Source organism: Nicotiana sylvestris, chromosome 10 (genome assembly GCF_000393655.2).
Source record: "Nicotiana sylvestris chromosome 10, ASM39365v2, whole genome shotgun sequence".
Lineage (NCBI taxonomy): Eukaryota > Viridiplantae > Streptophyta > Magnoliopsida > Solanales > Solanaceae > Nicotiana > Nicotiana sylvestris.
The window spans coordinates 113,345,134-113,363,550 of record NC_091066.1 but is presented as its reverse complement, the minus strand read 5'-3'; the positions used below and the strand labels follow the sequence as shown (position 1 = coordinate 113,363,550).

Below are 18,417 nucleotides of genomic sequence, written 5' to 3'. Positions count from 1 at the left end.
TTCAACTGATGTTATGCTGGCCAAACTTTCAAAGGTCGCAGTAGGTCTCCATTGCTCATTCTCAGCGTACAGGTCTTGATAAAATCTTAAGATTTCAGCTTTGATTTCATCACTGATCTAAACAATTGTTTCTTCTGTGAGAGCTGGCCATTTTTTGAAAAAAATTTGTGTTGTTGTCTCCTTCTTTGAGCCACAGGCACCTGGATTTTTGTCTCCATGACACCTCTTCCGCCTTTGCCATCTTTTTCAATTCAAGCTTTAAATGCATTTATAGTTCCCTTTCAGCCTGAGACATGAGTCTATTTTCTGTTGTTTGCTCCAGCAAACTGGTTTTTTGTGCTTCCAATTGACCAAAGGTTGTTCTATTCCAGTCTGTGATGTCTTTTTTCAATCTTCTTATCTTTTGCACTAATATGAAGTCTGGACTGCCCCCAATTGAGTAACTGCGGCACCATTCCTCAATTTTGTCCATAAAACCTTCTACCTGGAGCCACATATTTTCAAATTTGAAGTAGAAAGGGTTGGCTTCCCAATCACCACATTCCAAAAGTAGAGGCCTATGATCTGGTTCAACTCTTGGTAGAGGCAGCTGCTTGATTGCTTTAAAGTTGTCATTCCATTCTGGTGATATTAATAACCTATCAATTCTGGAAGCTTGCAAGGAATCCTCCCCCCTGAACCAAGTGTAATGAGTTCCTTGGAGGGGTAGATCGATGATGCCCAAGTCTTGGATGATATTTGTAAAAGTTTTCATAGCCCCGGACCTTCTAACACAGTTGTATCTTTCACTTTCATATCTACAAACATTGACGTCTCCTCCTATGACACATTGATCCTTCCAGATGCCTCTGATAGCTGCAAGTTCATGCCAGAAATTCTCCCTCTCCAGGTTGTTATGTGGACCATAAACCCTGTGAAACACCACCAGAAGTCTTCTTGTGAGCTTTCAAGCATACAAGAAATAGTGTAGAGACCTTGATGTACTCCCCTGTTGGACCATTGTCTTTTATCCCAAAGCACAATGACTTCACCGCTTCTCCCAATTGAATTCAGAGCTGCCCATTCAACCCATTTGTTGCCCCAAACTTGTCTGATCAAGAGAGGTGACCAGTCTTCTATCTTTGTTTCTTGTAAGCAAACTATATCAGCTTTCCATTTGTGAATTAATGACTTTATTGTACTCCTTTTTCTGCTTCATTGAGACCCCGCACATTCCAACTAATAATTTTGATATTCATCCAGAGGATGCTTTGTAATACCTACCCCTAACCCCTTCCTTCTTGCCATCAGAATTCATTCCCCATTTCAATCTTTCCAACTCTAATGGTTGCTTCTTCTTACCCTTTGAACTCGCCTTGATTAAAGATTCCTGCTTCTGGATTTGCTCCTGTCTTTTTTGCTCCATGCGCAAGACCATACCAAGAATCTCATGCTCAAACCCCGAAAATTGGATTCCAAATGCCTTGCATGCTTTGACCATCACTGATTTGGTCCATCTAGAAGTTTCTATAACTGCTGGAGAACTGATTGGTTGCATACTAGGGGAACCCAGATCATACCAAGGGAGGGAGAGAGTGTCACAAGAAGAGACATCAGCTTCAGAACTACTCACTGATTCAAATTGCTTTTAGGAATGGCTGCCCTGGAATGATTAACTTCATCTCTTCTGCCTCATCATCTGCGTCTGATGTTGTGTCACAAGCGAAGTCTCTGGCCAACTGGACTGCTCGTAGCCCTTCCAAGGCTTCTATATCAGCAACGATAGGGTCGAATTGATTTGCAAGAGTGATAGGGCTGTTTTTATTAACACATGGGTCTATTAGAGGCCTAATAGCCCGCCATTTCGCAGAAGGTCCTTTTGCTTTTTGTTTGGTCTGTGGGCCTCTTTTGTAATACACTTGGTCTATTTTTTGGCCCATATTTTTGACAGCCTCTTTGCCTAACTTATTATTTACAAGTTGGGCTGGTCCACGTGGAGGGTTGGCCCAAGTTTTCTTTTTTACCCCATTTGAATTAAGGGATTTTTTCCTATCTATACCATATATGAAACCTTATTACTAAAAATGTGCATATTTCCATTATTACCCGCCATGTTTATATCTTTCCTACAAAATTTATACCATTCATTAAATACCCAATATTAAGAGCTGATTCCTTCCAAATTAGGCGCCTACAAATCTGGGATAAATATTTGAATAGCTTATTCCTTCCAAATTAGGCGCCTAAAAATTTGGGACTAAATATTTTTTCATATTCACATCAGATTTGTTTCCTCCTTTTTCTGTAGGCTTCTCTTTCCTCATTTTCCACGTATTTCTGTTTCTCTAAGTATATACCAGTCTTCCCTTTCTAAAGTTCAGGGTCTTTTTGATTTGGTTCTCCTCTTTTTTCTTTTAGGAATGGCTGAGCATATTTAAATATGCAAGGCTTTGTTTTCGTCAACTATTCGAAGGGAGGAGCTCTTGTTCTTGACGGGAGTGAGCTGATGCGCTTGGGTCAACAAGTTTTCTACAAAAAATCTACAAATAAACTACAAATCAGTTTAAGTATGTATAAAGTAATATTGTTTTAATGGTATCTACAAATTACTATATTTATACTACAATTAAACTGCAATCTATATTGAAAAAAATGTTGACTACAAAATTTTCTCCTAATCTACAAATTTTCTACAAAGAAACTACAAATCAGTTTACGTATGTATAAAGCAGTATTGTTTTGAAGGGTATCTACAAAATTACTACATTTATACTACAATTACACTACAATCTATGTTGAAAAAAATGTTGACTACAAAATTTTCTCTTTATCTACAAATAAACTACAAATCAGTTTAAGTATTGTATAAAGTTGTATTGTTTTTAAGGGTATCTATAAAATTACTACATTTATACTACAATTAAACTACAATCTTATGTGGAAAAAAATGTTGACACCAAAATTTGCTCTTCATCTACAAAATTTCTACAAAAAACTACAAATAAACTACAATTGCACCCACACTGTCACACTTATATTGGATCAGATGTTTGTTAACCTAAGTTTTTTTCTAGTTTGGTCAAGAACTTGTGTGTCAATGCCGGATAAGTGTGACACTTGAAGAATCTCTACCTTTAAAGAACCTCTAAATTGCCTAAAAAGACAATTTATTTAATATTGAAATAATATAGACAAAATGGAGCCGGAGGTTACAGAAGATTCATATGGCTACCCCACAAATTTACAATTGAGAATTGTTGAGTTGATTGATCGATTGAGGAAGTCTTTTGTGTCATACATCTACTCTCGATCTCGTAGTTGTTAAAATTCAGAACAATATCTGACAATTACCAGAAATTACAATAACCGAAACAATGGGTTTCATATTGAATCTCTTTGGCTAAAAATCTGATTATACTCAATGGGTCTCATCTCTGTATTTTTTGAGAAGAAGAAGGAATGGAGAAGAGAAAGAAATGGGAGGGGGAAAACGACGCTGGTCAGATCTTAGGAATTAAAGGGAGAGAGAAACGTGGGATATATGGATACCTTTAATTAAGGAGTAAAAACTGCCCATTAATTAGACCCTTAATTAGGTATGGTATAGGATTGGTAATTTGGTATACGGGTTTGTAATTAAATCAAACCTTAAACATTGAGGGTAATAAGGTTTCCTATGTGGTATAGGAAGGTAAAAATCCCTTGAATTAAAGTGGCTCGGTCGTCTATGCTGCAGGTTATGACTGAAGGGTTTTCCCCTGTCTTCTTCCATAGGCTCGAGGAAGCGACGACCGGCGGTAACTTCAACCCTACTTCCACCATTTTTCCTTTATCTGAAGCTGCTATAGCATCTCCGTCCGCAATAACGTTTGATATTTGGTCCTCCAGAATTGAGATCTTGAATCTCACACCATCAATCATCAGTTCCACTTCCTTTGGGGGGGGGGGGGCTTCGACTTTGCTTTGGACACTAATTCTAGCCCAGTAAAAATGAGTTTTGTGCTTAGTGTCTTCATCCACATCAATAAAGCCTCCACAGAGCTCCCCGATATGGCGAAAATAATTTGTTGTCCGACCATGCAATGGGATACCAAATGCTTTGACCCATCTTTGCCCAGTTTCATTCTCCATCGACAAAGACCCATATTCCGGCGACCACCATTCTAGGGATAGGCGTCTTCCATTCCAGAATCAATCACCTGCTTTGACTCTTGCTGCTTTTTGTTTGGAAGGTAGTTCAAAAAGGAATTTGTTGTGAGCAATAGGGGTGATTTTGAGGCAGGCTGTCACTTTCCACCTTGTGAGAAACCATTTCTGTATGACTTCAGTGTTGGGACTTGAGTTGAAGGGATCATTGAAGCAGCCAACCGAGCATTTTGCTAAAAAATCCTTAGCTCCACCTAGGGTTTTATCATCCTCCTGCTGTAGAGGCCATTTCGAGATTTCAGCAGCAGCTATGAATGGTCTTCTTTTCAGATCTGTAAATTCCTTGTATTTGTAATAATGTAATTTGAAGCTTCCCCAAGAAAGTGTAATATATTCCCTGCTATGTCTCCCCATCCCTTATTGTGAACAATTTCTGGAATGATAATTGCTTTCTTCTTGTCCCCTACCCATACTTCAATTCTGAGATATCTGCCATAGTTGTTGTAGTTCTGATAGACCCTATAGACATAAGCTTGAATCTTCCTCCCCCATCTTCTGTAGAGATTCCCATAACCTCGTGAAGCTTGTTGCATTTGCTCACATACCCATCTCAAGTTTTCTTCGTCAATCTGAATCTGGCTCGTGAATCTACGACCACGTTCTATCCATACATACCATCTGTCAGTTCCCTCACTGTCTTCAATGAGATCAAAGGATTTATTGCCTGAAATAAAAAAAGATTTCCTCCCCATAGAAGGAGAACACCGGAGAGGGGACTTGCCGGAGAGAGGAGTTTAGAAAGAGAAAAATACATGTGGCACATTTCCCAAGTCAGAGCTTCTTTTTTTTTCTTTTCTTTTAGAGAATGCTAAAAGAACATGTGTGCTCTTTCCCTTGTTCTTTCAAGTTTTGTGATGTGTGCCATGTATGGAGCTTTATGTCTGTTGCCAATTCCATCCACTGTTGCCTAAGCAAACTGCACTTGAGATGTTTGCCATTTGCAGATGAAATCTACTCACATTTAATTGTAAAATTATATTTTGAGTCGTGAAAAGTCATTTTATGACTCGAAATTCCTCTCCCAGAGAGAAAAATAAGATATGCATTTGTTTTCTGTTCACATTTTGTGGGTTTCGAGGCATTTTTTGTTGAGACTCTCAGCTACTATAGCTTTGCATGATTCTTTGTATTTTCAATTTTTTCAGGATTAAAGTAAAACACTTTTCATACATTGCCAGCTTCCTATATATAACTATTCAAAGCTGCTTTCATTTGTCAATTGACGGCCATGACTGCTCTGCCTGCAGGGGTTTATAAAGAAGGATGTTCCAGCAGAATTTCTTCATCAACTTTCTGGACTTGGCTGGCTGATTGCTACGGAATCGCCATTTTCTTGCACCTTCCTACGTGGACTACACCTTTGAGAATAATTTTTTGACTTCAATGAGATTTCTCTCCTTGATGTAGAATTTTGGCAAATGTTAATAGAAGATCATTGCTAGTTTGCTACATAGTGTCGTTTCTTTTTCCTCCTCGGGACTAATGCTTAATTCGTCAAATTAGATTGCAAAGAATGCAGCCAGTGGTGGACGAGATCGCCATAGCCAAATCTGATGAGGAAAAGTAGCCGGAGAAACTGATGGAAAAGATAGTTATATTAATAAAAGCAATAAAAAAGTTACCTTGATGCCAAAAATTATTAATTATACTGTGTATCTTCTTCTAGCTTGTATGCTGGAGTTTGAGCAATGCTTTTGATGTTAGGATTGACATTTTTCGGGAAAAGAAGAAATCCGCAACACCAGCAAGAGTTGAACTTCAGTATGAATTCATTTTATTATTTTTCAGTGTGCCAAAAGATAAAGTACTACGTAATAATAAATGTGACATAGGTATATTTTAAATTTGTTTCTTTTTTATTAGATATAGCAATACAGTTATTTTGATGTTCTCTAGAGCAAAAACCTAAAGGTCGTTTGGTAGTCGGTTATATGGTAAGTTATTCATGTATTAGGAGTAACATAACTAATATTATGCTTGGTATTCATTAGTTACTTTGTACAAAAGTCAACATAACTAATACTATTATATTTGGTTACTTTTCATTGAGGTATAAGTAATATATGGATAAGTTATATAACAAATTTATGCAAAGTAGAATGTGGAATAACTAATACATGTATTAGTAATACATGAATTAAACAATCAAATGATCAAATATTTATTTTAAGTTACACATTGTATAATTAAAATAAAGTAAATATTTAACAAAAATTGTTTTTACATTACAATCCATAATTTACTAATTTATGTTTTACTAATCTTTATATTACTAATTCCTTCATTGTTAAACCACACATAACAAAATCGTGGAAATGGCATGGTGTGGCCAGTTTTTAAGATACTATTTAGTATTTGGCCAGCAATCTATGCTAAGCATATATAGCTATTACTTTGTTATAATTAATATGAATAGACGTTTTAGCCTTTCTTCATTTCTTTTCTTTTCAACCCTTTTTCATTATCACAATCTCAAAACCCTCGCTTCTCTCCATTATTTAAGCTCTTGTTTCTTCTCTAAAATTTGGATATTCAAAATCAATTGGGTGTTCAAAATATTTGTTTGGAAACCCATTTCTGAGTTGCTTCTACAGATTTGGACCATTTGGGATCTAATTTGCTAGGGTTTGTCGAAAATTTACGAAGCAGATTTTGGAGAAGACAACCACCTGGGCTTTGTTGATTTCGTGAAAATTAAATCAAATTAGTTATTGGGATGTGTTTGTACTGCTATTGGGAAGTTGTATTCCTTACTTGAGTTTGTTTTGTTGGGATTAACGGGAATCAAATTCAGTTCCTGATATGTCCTTAACTTTTGGACATTAAGCGAAACAAGTAAACGTTAGGACATAATTTTCTAAACGTCCTGAAATATTGAAGGAGGAACTGATATTGAGGACAAACGTTTTTGAAATGTCCTTAACTTTTGGACTGTAAGCGAACCATGTCCTTAATAGTTACACAACACTCATGAAGTTAAGGACACCATCTCCTTAATATTTACACTGCACACATGAAGTTAAGGACATGATGTCCTAAAGTTTAACAATAGAAGGTGCAATACAAGACACTTTGTCCTTAATATTTACACAACACTCATTAAGTTAAGGATACCATGTCCTTAACATTTACACTGCACGTATGAAGTTAAGGACATGATGTCCTAAAGTTTAAAACAGAAGGTGCTAATTCAGAACACTTTGTCCTTAATATTTACACAACACTCATGAAGTTAAGGACACCATGTCTAGCACAGGAGTATTTTTGTCCCGTAGGGTAAAAGTTTATTAAAGCATTGGTTAAAGAGTAAATACATTTTAAATAGTGGCTAAAGAGTAAATACAACTCTAATTAGTGGCTAACTGTGCACTTTCCCTAACAAATCTTACATAACTAATCTCTACATAACTAATTCCTACATTACTAATACCTACATAATACTAACCAACAACCAAACGACCCGTCACCTCTTTGTAAATGGAACATTGTCAACATGAACAATAATGGGCCAAGAATCCAAATTTCTCAGACAAAAGTATCCATCTATTTCTTTTGTCTTTTCAATTCTCTTTCTTTTTTTTTGGGGGGGGGGGAGATAAAAAAAGAAAGTTATGAATTCTTATTTTCCTTATTTCACAAGATCCTTTTAAAATTCTTTCATAAGGGAATGATCGGTGATGATGCAAATAGAGAAAGCTAAAAGAATCTAATTTTCTCTTAGTTCTCATAAAATTATCCTCTAATTCTTTTGTTTTTTCAAGTTTTTTGGATGACGATGCACAATGAACAAGTGAGACAACAACAAAAAGAAAGTAGTAGGTAGACTAAGGTATAAAATAAAGTACGAGTGTCACTTCTGACTCGAGCTTAGATAAAAGAGTCCAATGAGTTCACTGGTCCATCTATAAAAATTCAATAAAAAGCTCAAGTGAGAAAGTCACGATTCATTGAATAAGATCTGACCGAAAGTGAGAGACTTTTAAAGTCAGAATGGGTAGCTACTTGGCAATCATTAAGCAACCACCTAAGTGATATAACACATGTTAGAGTTACAATCACTGAATTGCAACTAAAATTCCAGTTGATAAAACTCGTTAATTTGATTTATTTGAAGAATAATTTCATTTCCACTTATACATTTCGATTATATTTTGATGAACTTCTTTTCACTTTCAGCAATTCATGGTAGAATGAATCGGTAAAAAACTTATGATTGCACCAACTACAAGAAAAGACCTTATGATAGTCAATACGAGGCCTCAACACCCATCAAGACTTTCAACCCTATAAAATTATGAGGAAAAAAAGAGGTTCCTTCTATCACCTTCAAATGTTAAAAATTATGCTCCTAGTATATGCTGGATTTGTTTTAATTACTACTTAAATCTTTCCTCTACACTTATTAAAAGAATTTATAACATATTTAATAATACTTGCCTTATTTTTCTTTTAGCCAAATAGCTCAACAAAAAAATGTTTTTGACACTCTAAGGGGTCGTTTGGTATAAGGTATAAGAAGATATAGTACTGGTATAAAAATTTAATACCATCTTAATACTTTGTTTGGTTAGCAAACCTGGTATAAGTTATCCCATGATTAAAATTAGTATTGGGATAACTTATACCTTGTACAAGATAGGGTAATTAGTGCCGGGATAACTTATACCTTCTTCTTAGAAATTATGCAATTATCATTTTTAATACAACATACCAAACAATGAATAAAAAATAATATCACAATAACTAATCCCATCATAACTTATACGGACATAATCCATATTCAAACCAAACGACCCCTAAAAGGTTGGCCAAACAAAACATAAATATAGCCTTTGGAAATTGTAACAAAGAAAATAGGGAAGAAATTCAAAAATAGCCAGATTTACAACTGGTCGTTCAAAAATAGCCCAGTTTCAAAAGTAATCGAAATTTAGCCGCTTTTCATGTAAAGATAAATCTGAGCGAAAATGCTGTTCAAAACCCTGAAAATACGCTAGTATATTATACTGGAGTTCTAACAGAAATATGCTTGAACTCCAGCATATTATACTGGAGTTCCAGGATAAGTATGCTGGAACTCCAGCATAATGTACTGGAGTTCCAGCAAGTATAATTGTCCAGTATAATCCAAACTCCACTATATTATACTGGAATCAGCAAAGTATACCGGTCCAGCATAATATGCTGGAGTTCATACACAGGTGTACCGAACTCCAGTATATTATGCTGGACCGATCTCTGTTACAGCAAAATAATGGCTATTTTTCATTGATTTCGTAAACACCGATTATTTTTGAATGACCAATCCGAAAACTGGCTATACTGTGCTATTTTTACAGAAAATAGACGGTGAAATGGACTAGTTGGGCAATTTATAGTGAGGTTTTTGCCGGAAGCAGCAAGGGTTTAACTGTTTTAAGTAGAAGAGGGTCTTCAGAAATTGCTCCTTTCTTTGGGTTTGCATGTAAGAAATGGAGGGCGTTAGGCTTCGGTTGTTGTTCAAAGACCCCGACATTCTAAGTGACTTGCAAAAAACTGAGGGTTTCAAAAGGATTTGGTTCCTTCTCAAACCCCAACTACACACAACCATCAATGATCTCTCTTCTTATCTTCTCCGCACTTTTCAGCTCCATGCTTCTTGTCCTCATGGCATCCTCCTCTCTGTAAATATTGAATCTTTTTATGTTTTACTTCAATTCTTGCTTCTACCTTATCATTTATGTATTCCATGTTGTGGGTTTTGCTTCTTTCAACACTGCTTAAGTTTAACTCCTGTGCCCTAAGATTAAAAAAAAAAATCTTTTTTATGTTTTCTTCCATTCTTGATTTTCTTTTTCTGTGCATTACTCATTTTGTTTCCTTCAATTATATAGCTTATTGTTTTTGGATTCCATGCTGTGGGTGTCTCTGTAATTCCCTCCCTCTCCTTTTTTTATTTTCTGCATGTGCCCTAAGTTAAAAGAAATTGTTGATTCTTTTTTTTGATTCCTTACATTCTTGAGTTGTTTACTGATTTTGTTTGCTTCAGTTATTGCCTATAGCTTATCTTTTCCCTAAGTTAAAAAAGAAAAAATTAAAATCTTTTTGTGTTTCCTTAGATTCACGAGTTCTTTTTACCTGTTGATTACTGCTTTTGTTTACTCAAATGTGTCCCCTACCTTATAGCAGTAATTTTTGGATTGGGTGTCTTTTTGGTATGGAGTAAAATAAATAAATAAATGGAAAATGCTTTCCTTGATGAAATCAATTTGTAATGTTTGGTTACCTTGAATTGGGGAAAACATTTTCCCAGAAAGAATTTTCGAAAAATGACTTTGTTCACTTATAGGCGGAAGTTATTTTCATTTACAAATATCGCAGTTCTTACTCCATATTTACTTGCTTCAACCAACACTTTGACATTGTTGTTAACCTTTGATACTTGAAAATAACACCAAACCCCATAATTATTCCCTATCTTCTGGACAAGGGTACATACTCACCTCAATCAAGCACTAACGTTTTTCACGGAGAATGTCTTCCTCTGCAGCCAAATACACCCTCAATGTTGTGGATTTTCTTTTCTGAGCACTATGGTTCTCATGTGCACTTGATTAGTTTGCATTTTTTCTGTAACCCCCTCATTCTGTTCTTGAGTTGTTTCCTCTTGATTACTGTTTTTGTTTGCTTTAACTTTGGCTCCCAGTTTTCTTTTTTTTTTGATTCAATGCTGTGAGTTTTCTTCTCTGGTGCACTTGGTTAGTTTGTGGTGTTGAGGGGAACTGAAAAGAACATTATCTCTAGTTTGGGCTCACTTTCTTGTCATCTCATGCAGATGGATGGTTTTGTCTTGCCTCCTTTTGAATCAACATATATTTTGAAGGACAAAGATGTAGTCAGGTTTTGCTTGATTTTTGATTTGTCTCCCGCGGTTTCTCTGTTTCTCGTGTAGATTGAACTGCTCTAATCTGATATTTTTGCTTCAGTGTGGAGAAGAAAGGAGGCCATTTAGCTGTCGACGGAAATAATGGACAAAAGGTGATTTTAGCTGTCGAAGGAAATGATGGTCCCAATGCAGTTGAGAATCTCCAAATTGTTGAGAAGCAACCTGAAATTGATGGACCACTGTTATTGGCAAATGAAGCGTTTGACCATGAATCTTCTGACGGTGAAGAGTCTGAAGATGAGTCTTCTGACAGTGAAGAGTCTGAAGATGATTCTGAAAAGGAAGAAGAGGCAGAGCCAAAGGAAGATACTTCACACCGGGAAAATGCTACAATTTCCAAGAAAAGAAAAGCATCAGATCAAACGCTTCCTAGCTCAAAGTAATTCTGGATTTCTTGTTTTGGTGTTTCTGACTTGCCTAGATTTGTGGCTTTAAAAATGACATGTTGAATCCTTTGTTCATCATAGGAAAAAGAAACACAGTTCTGATGTTAAGGAGAAGCTTGATGAGCAGACCAAGAAACAACAAGATCTTACTAGCAAGAAGCAGAATAGATCTGATACGAAAAACAAAGATATGGAGAATAATAGAGGAAATGCTGAGAGTAGTGAGGACAATCCTATTACTCCCAGCACGAAAAAGTATGTCCTTTGGAAGCTGTAATCCCTTTCTTTGAGTTATTACAGCAGTATATTTTTTGGTTTTATATGTTCTCTTTCTGCTAACCTTCTTGATGCATTACTTTTGTAACTGGCTCTGTGCTCGCTTCTTGATTGAGGATCCATTTCCTTCGTATAGTTTCAAATACTAAAAGATAATTAAAGGTATTGGCTCTCTTGGTTTAGTTTCTGGCTTTGATTATGTATGCTCTTTGCTGGTTGCTCTGCTGTATAGAATATGATGTTTTTTGTATGTTTGGACTTTACAGTCCTATTTAAAAGGCAAGAACCCATTTTTCCTTCCATGTTCTGCAGGTGAATATTTTGAATTCTTATTCTTCTCCATATACTTCAAATTTCATCCGTAATTCAACTTTTGGTTGTGGTGGCTTGACAAGGTTAATCTGACATTATCATGCAAAAGGGGGTAATCTGAATTATAAAGTACAATTTGACATTCACGTTTAAAATTGAGAAATTGCTTACCCCTTGCTGTGGAGACCTCTTCTCTTTCGTGCAATGTTTACCTTCTCTGACTCTTGGCTGGTAGAGGCATTTGCAAGTGCGAGTTTTATCTCTTTCTTTATCTTGCATAAATGTATTTGATGTGTCTCTAGCTTGTCTCAAAAGTTCTCTCTTTTTATAGAAATGACGAGGTTCAAAAAAGAAGTGTGGAGAATATAGAGACAACAACCCCCAACTCTGATGCAACTAAAAAAAAGGTTCGTAATATTTTGTTACCTTCTCAAAAAAAAAAGGTTCATAAAATAGCTGTCTTTTTCCATCCATTTTCTGTTTACATAGAATTCTTTTACACAATTGCTTCTATTGGTCAGCAGAATTTGGAAGAAATAGTCATAAACTTTGAAAGATTAATATTTGATCTTCACTAGACATGAGATGCTTACATAGAAAGGCGAGATATTGCAATGATTATTTACATGGGGCACTTGCTCTCAGTCAAACTCACACAAGATTGATAAGATTCTATAGTAGGAGGATTACTCAATTCCTATGCTTGTGTGTTTTAGCAGGATAGCTGGCCAGACACCATCATTGGAAAAATTATATTGCAACGAGTACTTTTTTGGGTTTCAGTAAGCTAAAGATTTCATACCAGCAGGAAGTGGTGCTGGTATTACAAAAATGTACCTCCTCCTTTATCCTATCATATAACAAGTCTATAAATTCTTCCATGTTCCTAATCATGCAATAAAAGACATTTACATCAGAGGCCTAATACGCCAAGACACTTGAACTTCAAAGGGTGACCAGCATTCCTTGGCCTTCCGTTCCACAAAAACCATGCTATACACTATACAGGATGGAGTATTCTTCCAAATATTCTGCAGCTCCTTTGTGAGCTGCATCCTTGCCACCAATGAAACAGGTCCTGAGTTATTTTAACAAAGCAATGACACAGGTCCTTCCTCAATCTAACAATCGATAAAACTAGATCCCTCAGCGGACAAGTCACTGTGCATTTTGTAGTAAAAATGATCATTGTCTTCAATACCAATTCCATTGCACAACAGCAGACCCATTTCTCTGGATAATTTCAAACCCGTTTAAGCTTTTCAATTGTAGCATTCCATATTGCATCGTGTACTTTTTAATCAATCAAACGGCTCAATCCCAAACTAGTTTGTGTTCGCTGTATGAATCTTCTGAATCCATTCAGAGGATTCATCATAGATTGATTATAATTGTGCTCGCATTTTGTAAAACAACAACAAACCCCGAGTAATCCCATAAGTGGGGTCTGGGTTGGGTAGTGTGTACATGCAGACCTTACCCCCACCTAGAAGGTAGAGAGGTTGTTTCCGATAATCTAAAAAGATTATATTGCATTGTGAAGTTAGTAAAATACTAGTGTTTTTGGCTAGTTGGAACTTGGAAGTTGTTAATGGTTTAAGTTACTTTATTCTGTATATTAGCATCGACTTGTGCACATTGATAAATACCTTGGCTTGTCCAGAAAACGAAAATTCAGGGTGAATTGCATTTCTCAAATTTGCTTTTGAAAATCTAACTTAATTGTCTTCAAGTACTTAAATGTCAATTCTTTTGTCAGGGTCCTAGTAGAACTGCCAGGAGAAAAAAGGCTAAAAGGCAATGGTTGCGAGAGATGGCCAAAATTCAGGAGAAGAACGCACTTGTTGAATCAGAAGGACTGGTAAGTAATCAAATGGCGCAGATATGCCAACTATTACTGCCATTTTTTAAAATAAGGATGCCAACTATTACTGCCATACAATGTAACTTTTGTTGGGTAAATTCTTACAGCGGAACTGGAAAGAATTGCAAGCTAAAGCTCGAAGAGGAGAGCCTAGCCGCCAACCAGAGGGGCGAGTGACTGATGAGGCTAATGGCCAACCAAAGGGACACGTGAGTAGTAATATATTGATAAAACTTACATTCCCGTTGCTTCTATTTCATGTGCTGGAAACTTAAATCACAAACGTTGCAGCGAAATTGGAAGCAGCAGAAAACTAAAGCTAAAAAAGAAGAGGTAACTGGCCAACCAAAAGGACTAGTGAGTGATCTAACATAGACAAATCTTTTATTTCTACTTTGTTTTTGTTGACAACACAGTCTCACGTGTGTAGTTGCATTGGAAGCAATTTCACGGTGAAGATCAGAATAGAGATACAGATCAAGAAAAGCATGCAGAAGAAAAAAGCAAATCGTCTGGAAAATCATGTCAAAATAGTGACACAGAAGAAGTTGTTCCAGTTGAGATAAGGCCTGGGCATATTCGCTTTGAACCTCTGGGAAAAGGTCTTGCGCCCCTCTCTGTTTTGATTACACGTTCTCGTTCTCGCGATACACGCATATTTACCTGTAGCTCTTTTCCACTTCAGTAACTATTACACAATCTTGTATTTTATCAAATTATAAGATGATTGATTGTGCTGAAAAGTTGAAGTGGGTCATAATTTGGTGCTTGTAGTTGGGAATTGGCATTAATCTTTGTTTTCTGTCCGCGCCAAGGGAATAAATATAACATGCTCAAATTTGGTGTGGCATACTGATTGGTGCAGCAGGCCTTGGTTTAATACAACTTGTGGATTCTTATCAGTTATTGGTTTTCCTCGTTCGCTAGTCTTCTTTTTCCCTCTCCCTCTTTTTTCTTGGTGATGGGTTTTAGATTGTGTATTAATTCCTTGCCCACTCTAAAATACGAATCTGATTCAATGGTGTCAGTCTTGCATCTTCTTAATTTTTATGGAAAAGCTCTAACATAAATCTTCTGGCTGTTGCAGAACTAGTTTTGAAGCAGAGTCAAGTAGAAGTGGTATGTTTTGCTCAAATTGTACTATGATGCCCCTTTTTCTTGATTTTTCCTTGAAACTCTGTATCTTATTCCGAATGAAAAGTTTTAGATCTTGAAATCCAAGTTTTTGAGCATACCTTTTCTCAAGAATGTGTTACTGATAGTCCCAACGTGTCAAGCAATTACAATTTAACCTCAGATTGCTTAAAGGCTTAGTGGATGGTTAGCTGAAAGATGCACCAAAGAGGGAAAATAAAGGGGGGGACTCGTGCGCATATTCATCAGTTTTTACTTTTTCATGATGAACATGGAATTAAATGAGATTGTGCTACGAAATAAAGTTATGCAGCTATACTTTGTGGAAGCTCACATAATGCTATTAGTCTTATTGATTTTCACCATATTTCAGATGTTGTATTATAGTAACAATTGGAGAAAAGAAAATACTTTGGCAACCGTATTTTCATCCAATTGAATATTCGTGTTGTATCTGTTATAATCATTATTGGTTTTTTGTTAGTGTTTCATGGTTGGTGGATATTTCAGAAGTGCTTCACTAACTGTTGTAGCATAGACATGTTTATCCTTTACAAAGTAGTGACTATCTGCTGTGATAGGTATCAATAATCTTCAGTAGGATGCTTGATCCTCCTTTTCCTTTTTTCTTCCATTCTTTTTAGATGTGACGGCGCAAAAACCAGAAAATTGGTTGCCTTTGTAAAACTTATTTGATACATTTGCTCTGGAAATTGCACCATCTTTGATTAGCATAATGATATAGGTTACAGTGTGGGAGACAGGGCTAGTTGTAGGCATGTTGCATGAAATGAAATATATGCACTTAATGGGATAACTTTTCTTTTTTCAAGTGATGAATTTCCATATCATGTGCAGGAAAGTTTCAGGTGGAATGGCATGATGAGCAAGAAAAAGGGTCAGAAATGGGGCCAAGGGAGTGTCTCATTTTCCCAAAGGAATGATTCTCCTGGTTCAAACAAAGAACGTCCTGAGATGATGAATGGTGAGAGACAGAGATGGGGCCAAGAGAAAGTCTCATTTTCCCAAAAGAATGATTCTCCTGTTTCAAACAAAGAACGTCCTGAGGTGATGAATCGCGAGAGACAAAGATGGGGCCGAGAGAAAGTCTCATTTTCCCAAAACAATGATGCTCCTGAGATGATGAATCGAGAGAGTCAGAAATGGGGTCAAGAGAAAGTCTCATTTTCCCACAACAATGATTCTCTAGGTTCAAGCAAAGGACATCCTGAGATGATGAATCATGAGAGACAGAATTGGGGTCAAGAAAAAGTTTCATTTCCCCAAAACAATGATTCTCTAGGTTCAAACAAAGAACATTCTGAGATGGTGAATGGTGAAAAAGAGCCTCGTTGTCATGAATCAATTGACTTCAATACACTTCCTTTTCTTTCTGGTGTGCCCAAGGTTTGTTCTTGTATTCAATGCATCTGTTGCACTGATATATTTGGTTAATTGAGACTCACACGACGCACTCACAGTCTAGTATTTATTGATTTGAGTAACACGCAATTTTAGTATTTAGACAAACTGTTCTCCAAATTTGGCAGGAAGGTCTTGTGATTGCATACCGGTTGCTAGAGTTATCATCAACTTGGACCCCTGAAGTTTCCTCCTATCGGGTATATAAGTTATCTCCATCATATTATGCACTTCTGATTGATAGGCTCATGATAGTAAATTCGATATTCCCTTCTGTTATATAGGTTGGGAAAATATCGTGGTGTAATTCTGAAGCAAATAGAGTTCTGCTGATGCCAGTAGCTGAATTTCCAGTCATTTTTAGTGAGGATGAGTCCTCAAAGCAACCAGATAGCTCTATTTATAATGAAGACGGATCTCTGGAGGTACTTCAGTGAAAGTTGGCTGACCCCCTCTTGCGTGTCATCTGTTATTATTATGCATATTTTGAGTGTCAATACTAAACCACATCTTTTTTGCAGATAGAGTTTTCAGCACTTCTTGAAGTGCGTCTGCTGAAAAATGGTACTCCAGACTCAGCAGGAGTTCCTGGTCGGGTTATTGAAGGTTCTGCTGCCAATGAGTCCACTCCAATGATTGGAAGCAGTAAAAAGAAAACTGAAACCCCATCTACTGGTAATTTTCGTTGTTTTTCCCATGCTTAAGGAATGGTATTGTTAAAACATAAAGTGCATGTTTTTTTTATCCTCTTCTTTTGGGACCTTATAACTGACTGTTGCAGGAGTTGCAGAAGTAAACAATGGGAAAAAAACACAATCTACTCCTTCAGGTGTGAACTACTAATGCTTTCCCGATTACTGAGATGATTACTGATTTATGAATTCATTATTGTAGTTTAATTTCATAGCTAGATCATGACGACCAGTTCCTCTATGTTGATTTGCAGGGGACGGCCGAGTGAACCTGTGGGAGCAATTCAGTGAAACTCTAAAGGCCAAGAAGACAGAATTATCTCAGGAAAGTAGTTGGGGTAAGCCGAGTTCCGGGAAGAGCTCGTCGTCATATCGATCCATGAGAGGCGGTGCGCTGGGCCCTACAATGGCCTTCCTAAGATCCCAGAACAAAATTTGAGATGAAGTTGAACTTGCATATTTTGTTCATATTATATCATATGTTAATATGCTTCATTCTCTAATTTTGAAAAATTCTCACTAATGAAGAGAGTGAAACTACTTTTTAACTTTTAACTTGTCGATTATGAAAGTATCCGGGGAAGTTCTATATAGACTGTTTCTTAAATTCTGATGAGCTTTGTTGTAAACCTGTGTTCTATAAGTAAAATTTGTCAAATTATTGGAATGCAATATCATTGGTCAGATACACCTGTTAGTTTTGGTGGACATAGTATCCACTCCTCCGTATTACTACTATTCAACGGATTAAACATGTAAAATTTCAAGAATTGAGTTCAGGGAAGGTGAGCGGTAGTTAGGTGTTGCTGGAGAGATTTTGAATTTCCGTGAGAGAACAATTATTTCACATGAAACTCTTCGAATGAGTGTTTCAATTTGAATATCCAAGTTTAGTATTTGCCGATAATGGTTTGACCCTAAGTATTTAACGGGTACAGTATAATGTTTTCTCACGGGAGGATGGGCCGAATCATGCGCGCAAGTGTTCAAGAAATTTGGGGAAAGTGCACGGTTAGCCACTAATAACACATGTATTTACTTTTAAGTCACTGTTTAAAATGTCTTTAGTCTTTAGCCACTACTTTAATAAACTTTACCTGCCCGGACGAAAACACTCTTCTGCTCATAAAAGTTCAGGACCAAGTTTTCCTTAACTTTTGAACTTGTAACTCTAAGTTCAGGACTACATGTCCTTAACTTTTGAACTTGAAACTCGAAGTT

The 18,417-nt window shown here is 36.5% G+C and overlaps 1 protein-coding gene and 1 long non-coding RNA gene across 6 annotated transcripts; both read left to right on the top strand.

Annotated features, from left to right (window-relative positions):
• The first annotated feature begins 3,038 nt into the window (after window positions 1-3,038).
• On the top strand, window positions 3,039-5,943 carry LOC138868158 (uncharacterized). The gene is made up of 2 exons (XR_011402931.1): window positions 3,039-4,955; window positions 5,433-5,943. It is a non-coding gene; the product is annotated as an uncharacterized lncRNA (long non-coding RNA).
• A 3,608-nt stretch (window positions 5,944-9,551) lies between these two features.
• Window positions 9,552-17,857, top strand: LOC104236869 (coilin). Of its 5 annotated transcripts, none has more exons than XM_070160273.1 (16): window positions 9,552-9,848; window positions 11,000-11,064; window positions 11,151-11,489; window positions 11,578-11,751; window positions 12,416-12,491; window positions 13,844-13,945; window positions 14,056-14,157; window positions 14,240-14,281; window positions 14,379-14,550; window positions 15,036-15,067; window positions 15,941-16,489; window positions 16,633-16,704; window positions 16,789-16,929; window positions 17,026-17,179; window positions 17,295-17,333; window positions 17,451-17,857. In XM_070160273.1, exons 1-16 carry the CDS (start codon window positions 9,657-9,659, stop codon window positions 17,633-17,635), a joined length of 2,436 nt encoding a protein of 811 aa, XP_070016374.1. In that variant the 5' UTR covers window positions 9,552-9,656; the 3' UTR covers window positions 17,636-17,857. The 5 variants fall into 5 exon arrangements, with proteins under 5 accessions (XP_070016374.1, XP_009789202.1, XP_009789201.1 ...); XM_009790900.2 differs by having other exon boundaries at window positions 17,286-17,333; XM_009790899.2 differs by having other exon boundaries at window positions 14,240-14,305; window positions 14,391-14,550; window positions 17,286-17,333.
• The last annotated feature ends 560 nt before the right edge of the window (window positions 17,858-18,417 follow it).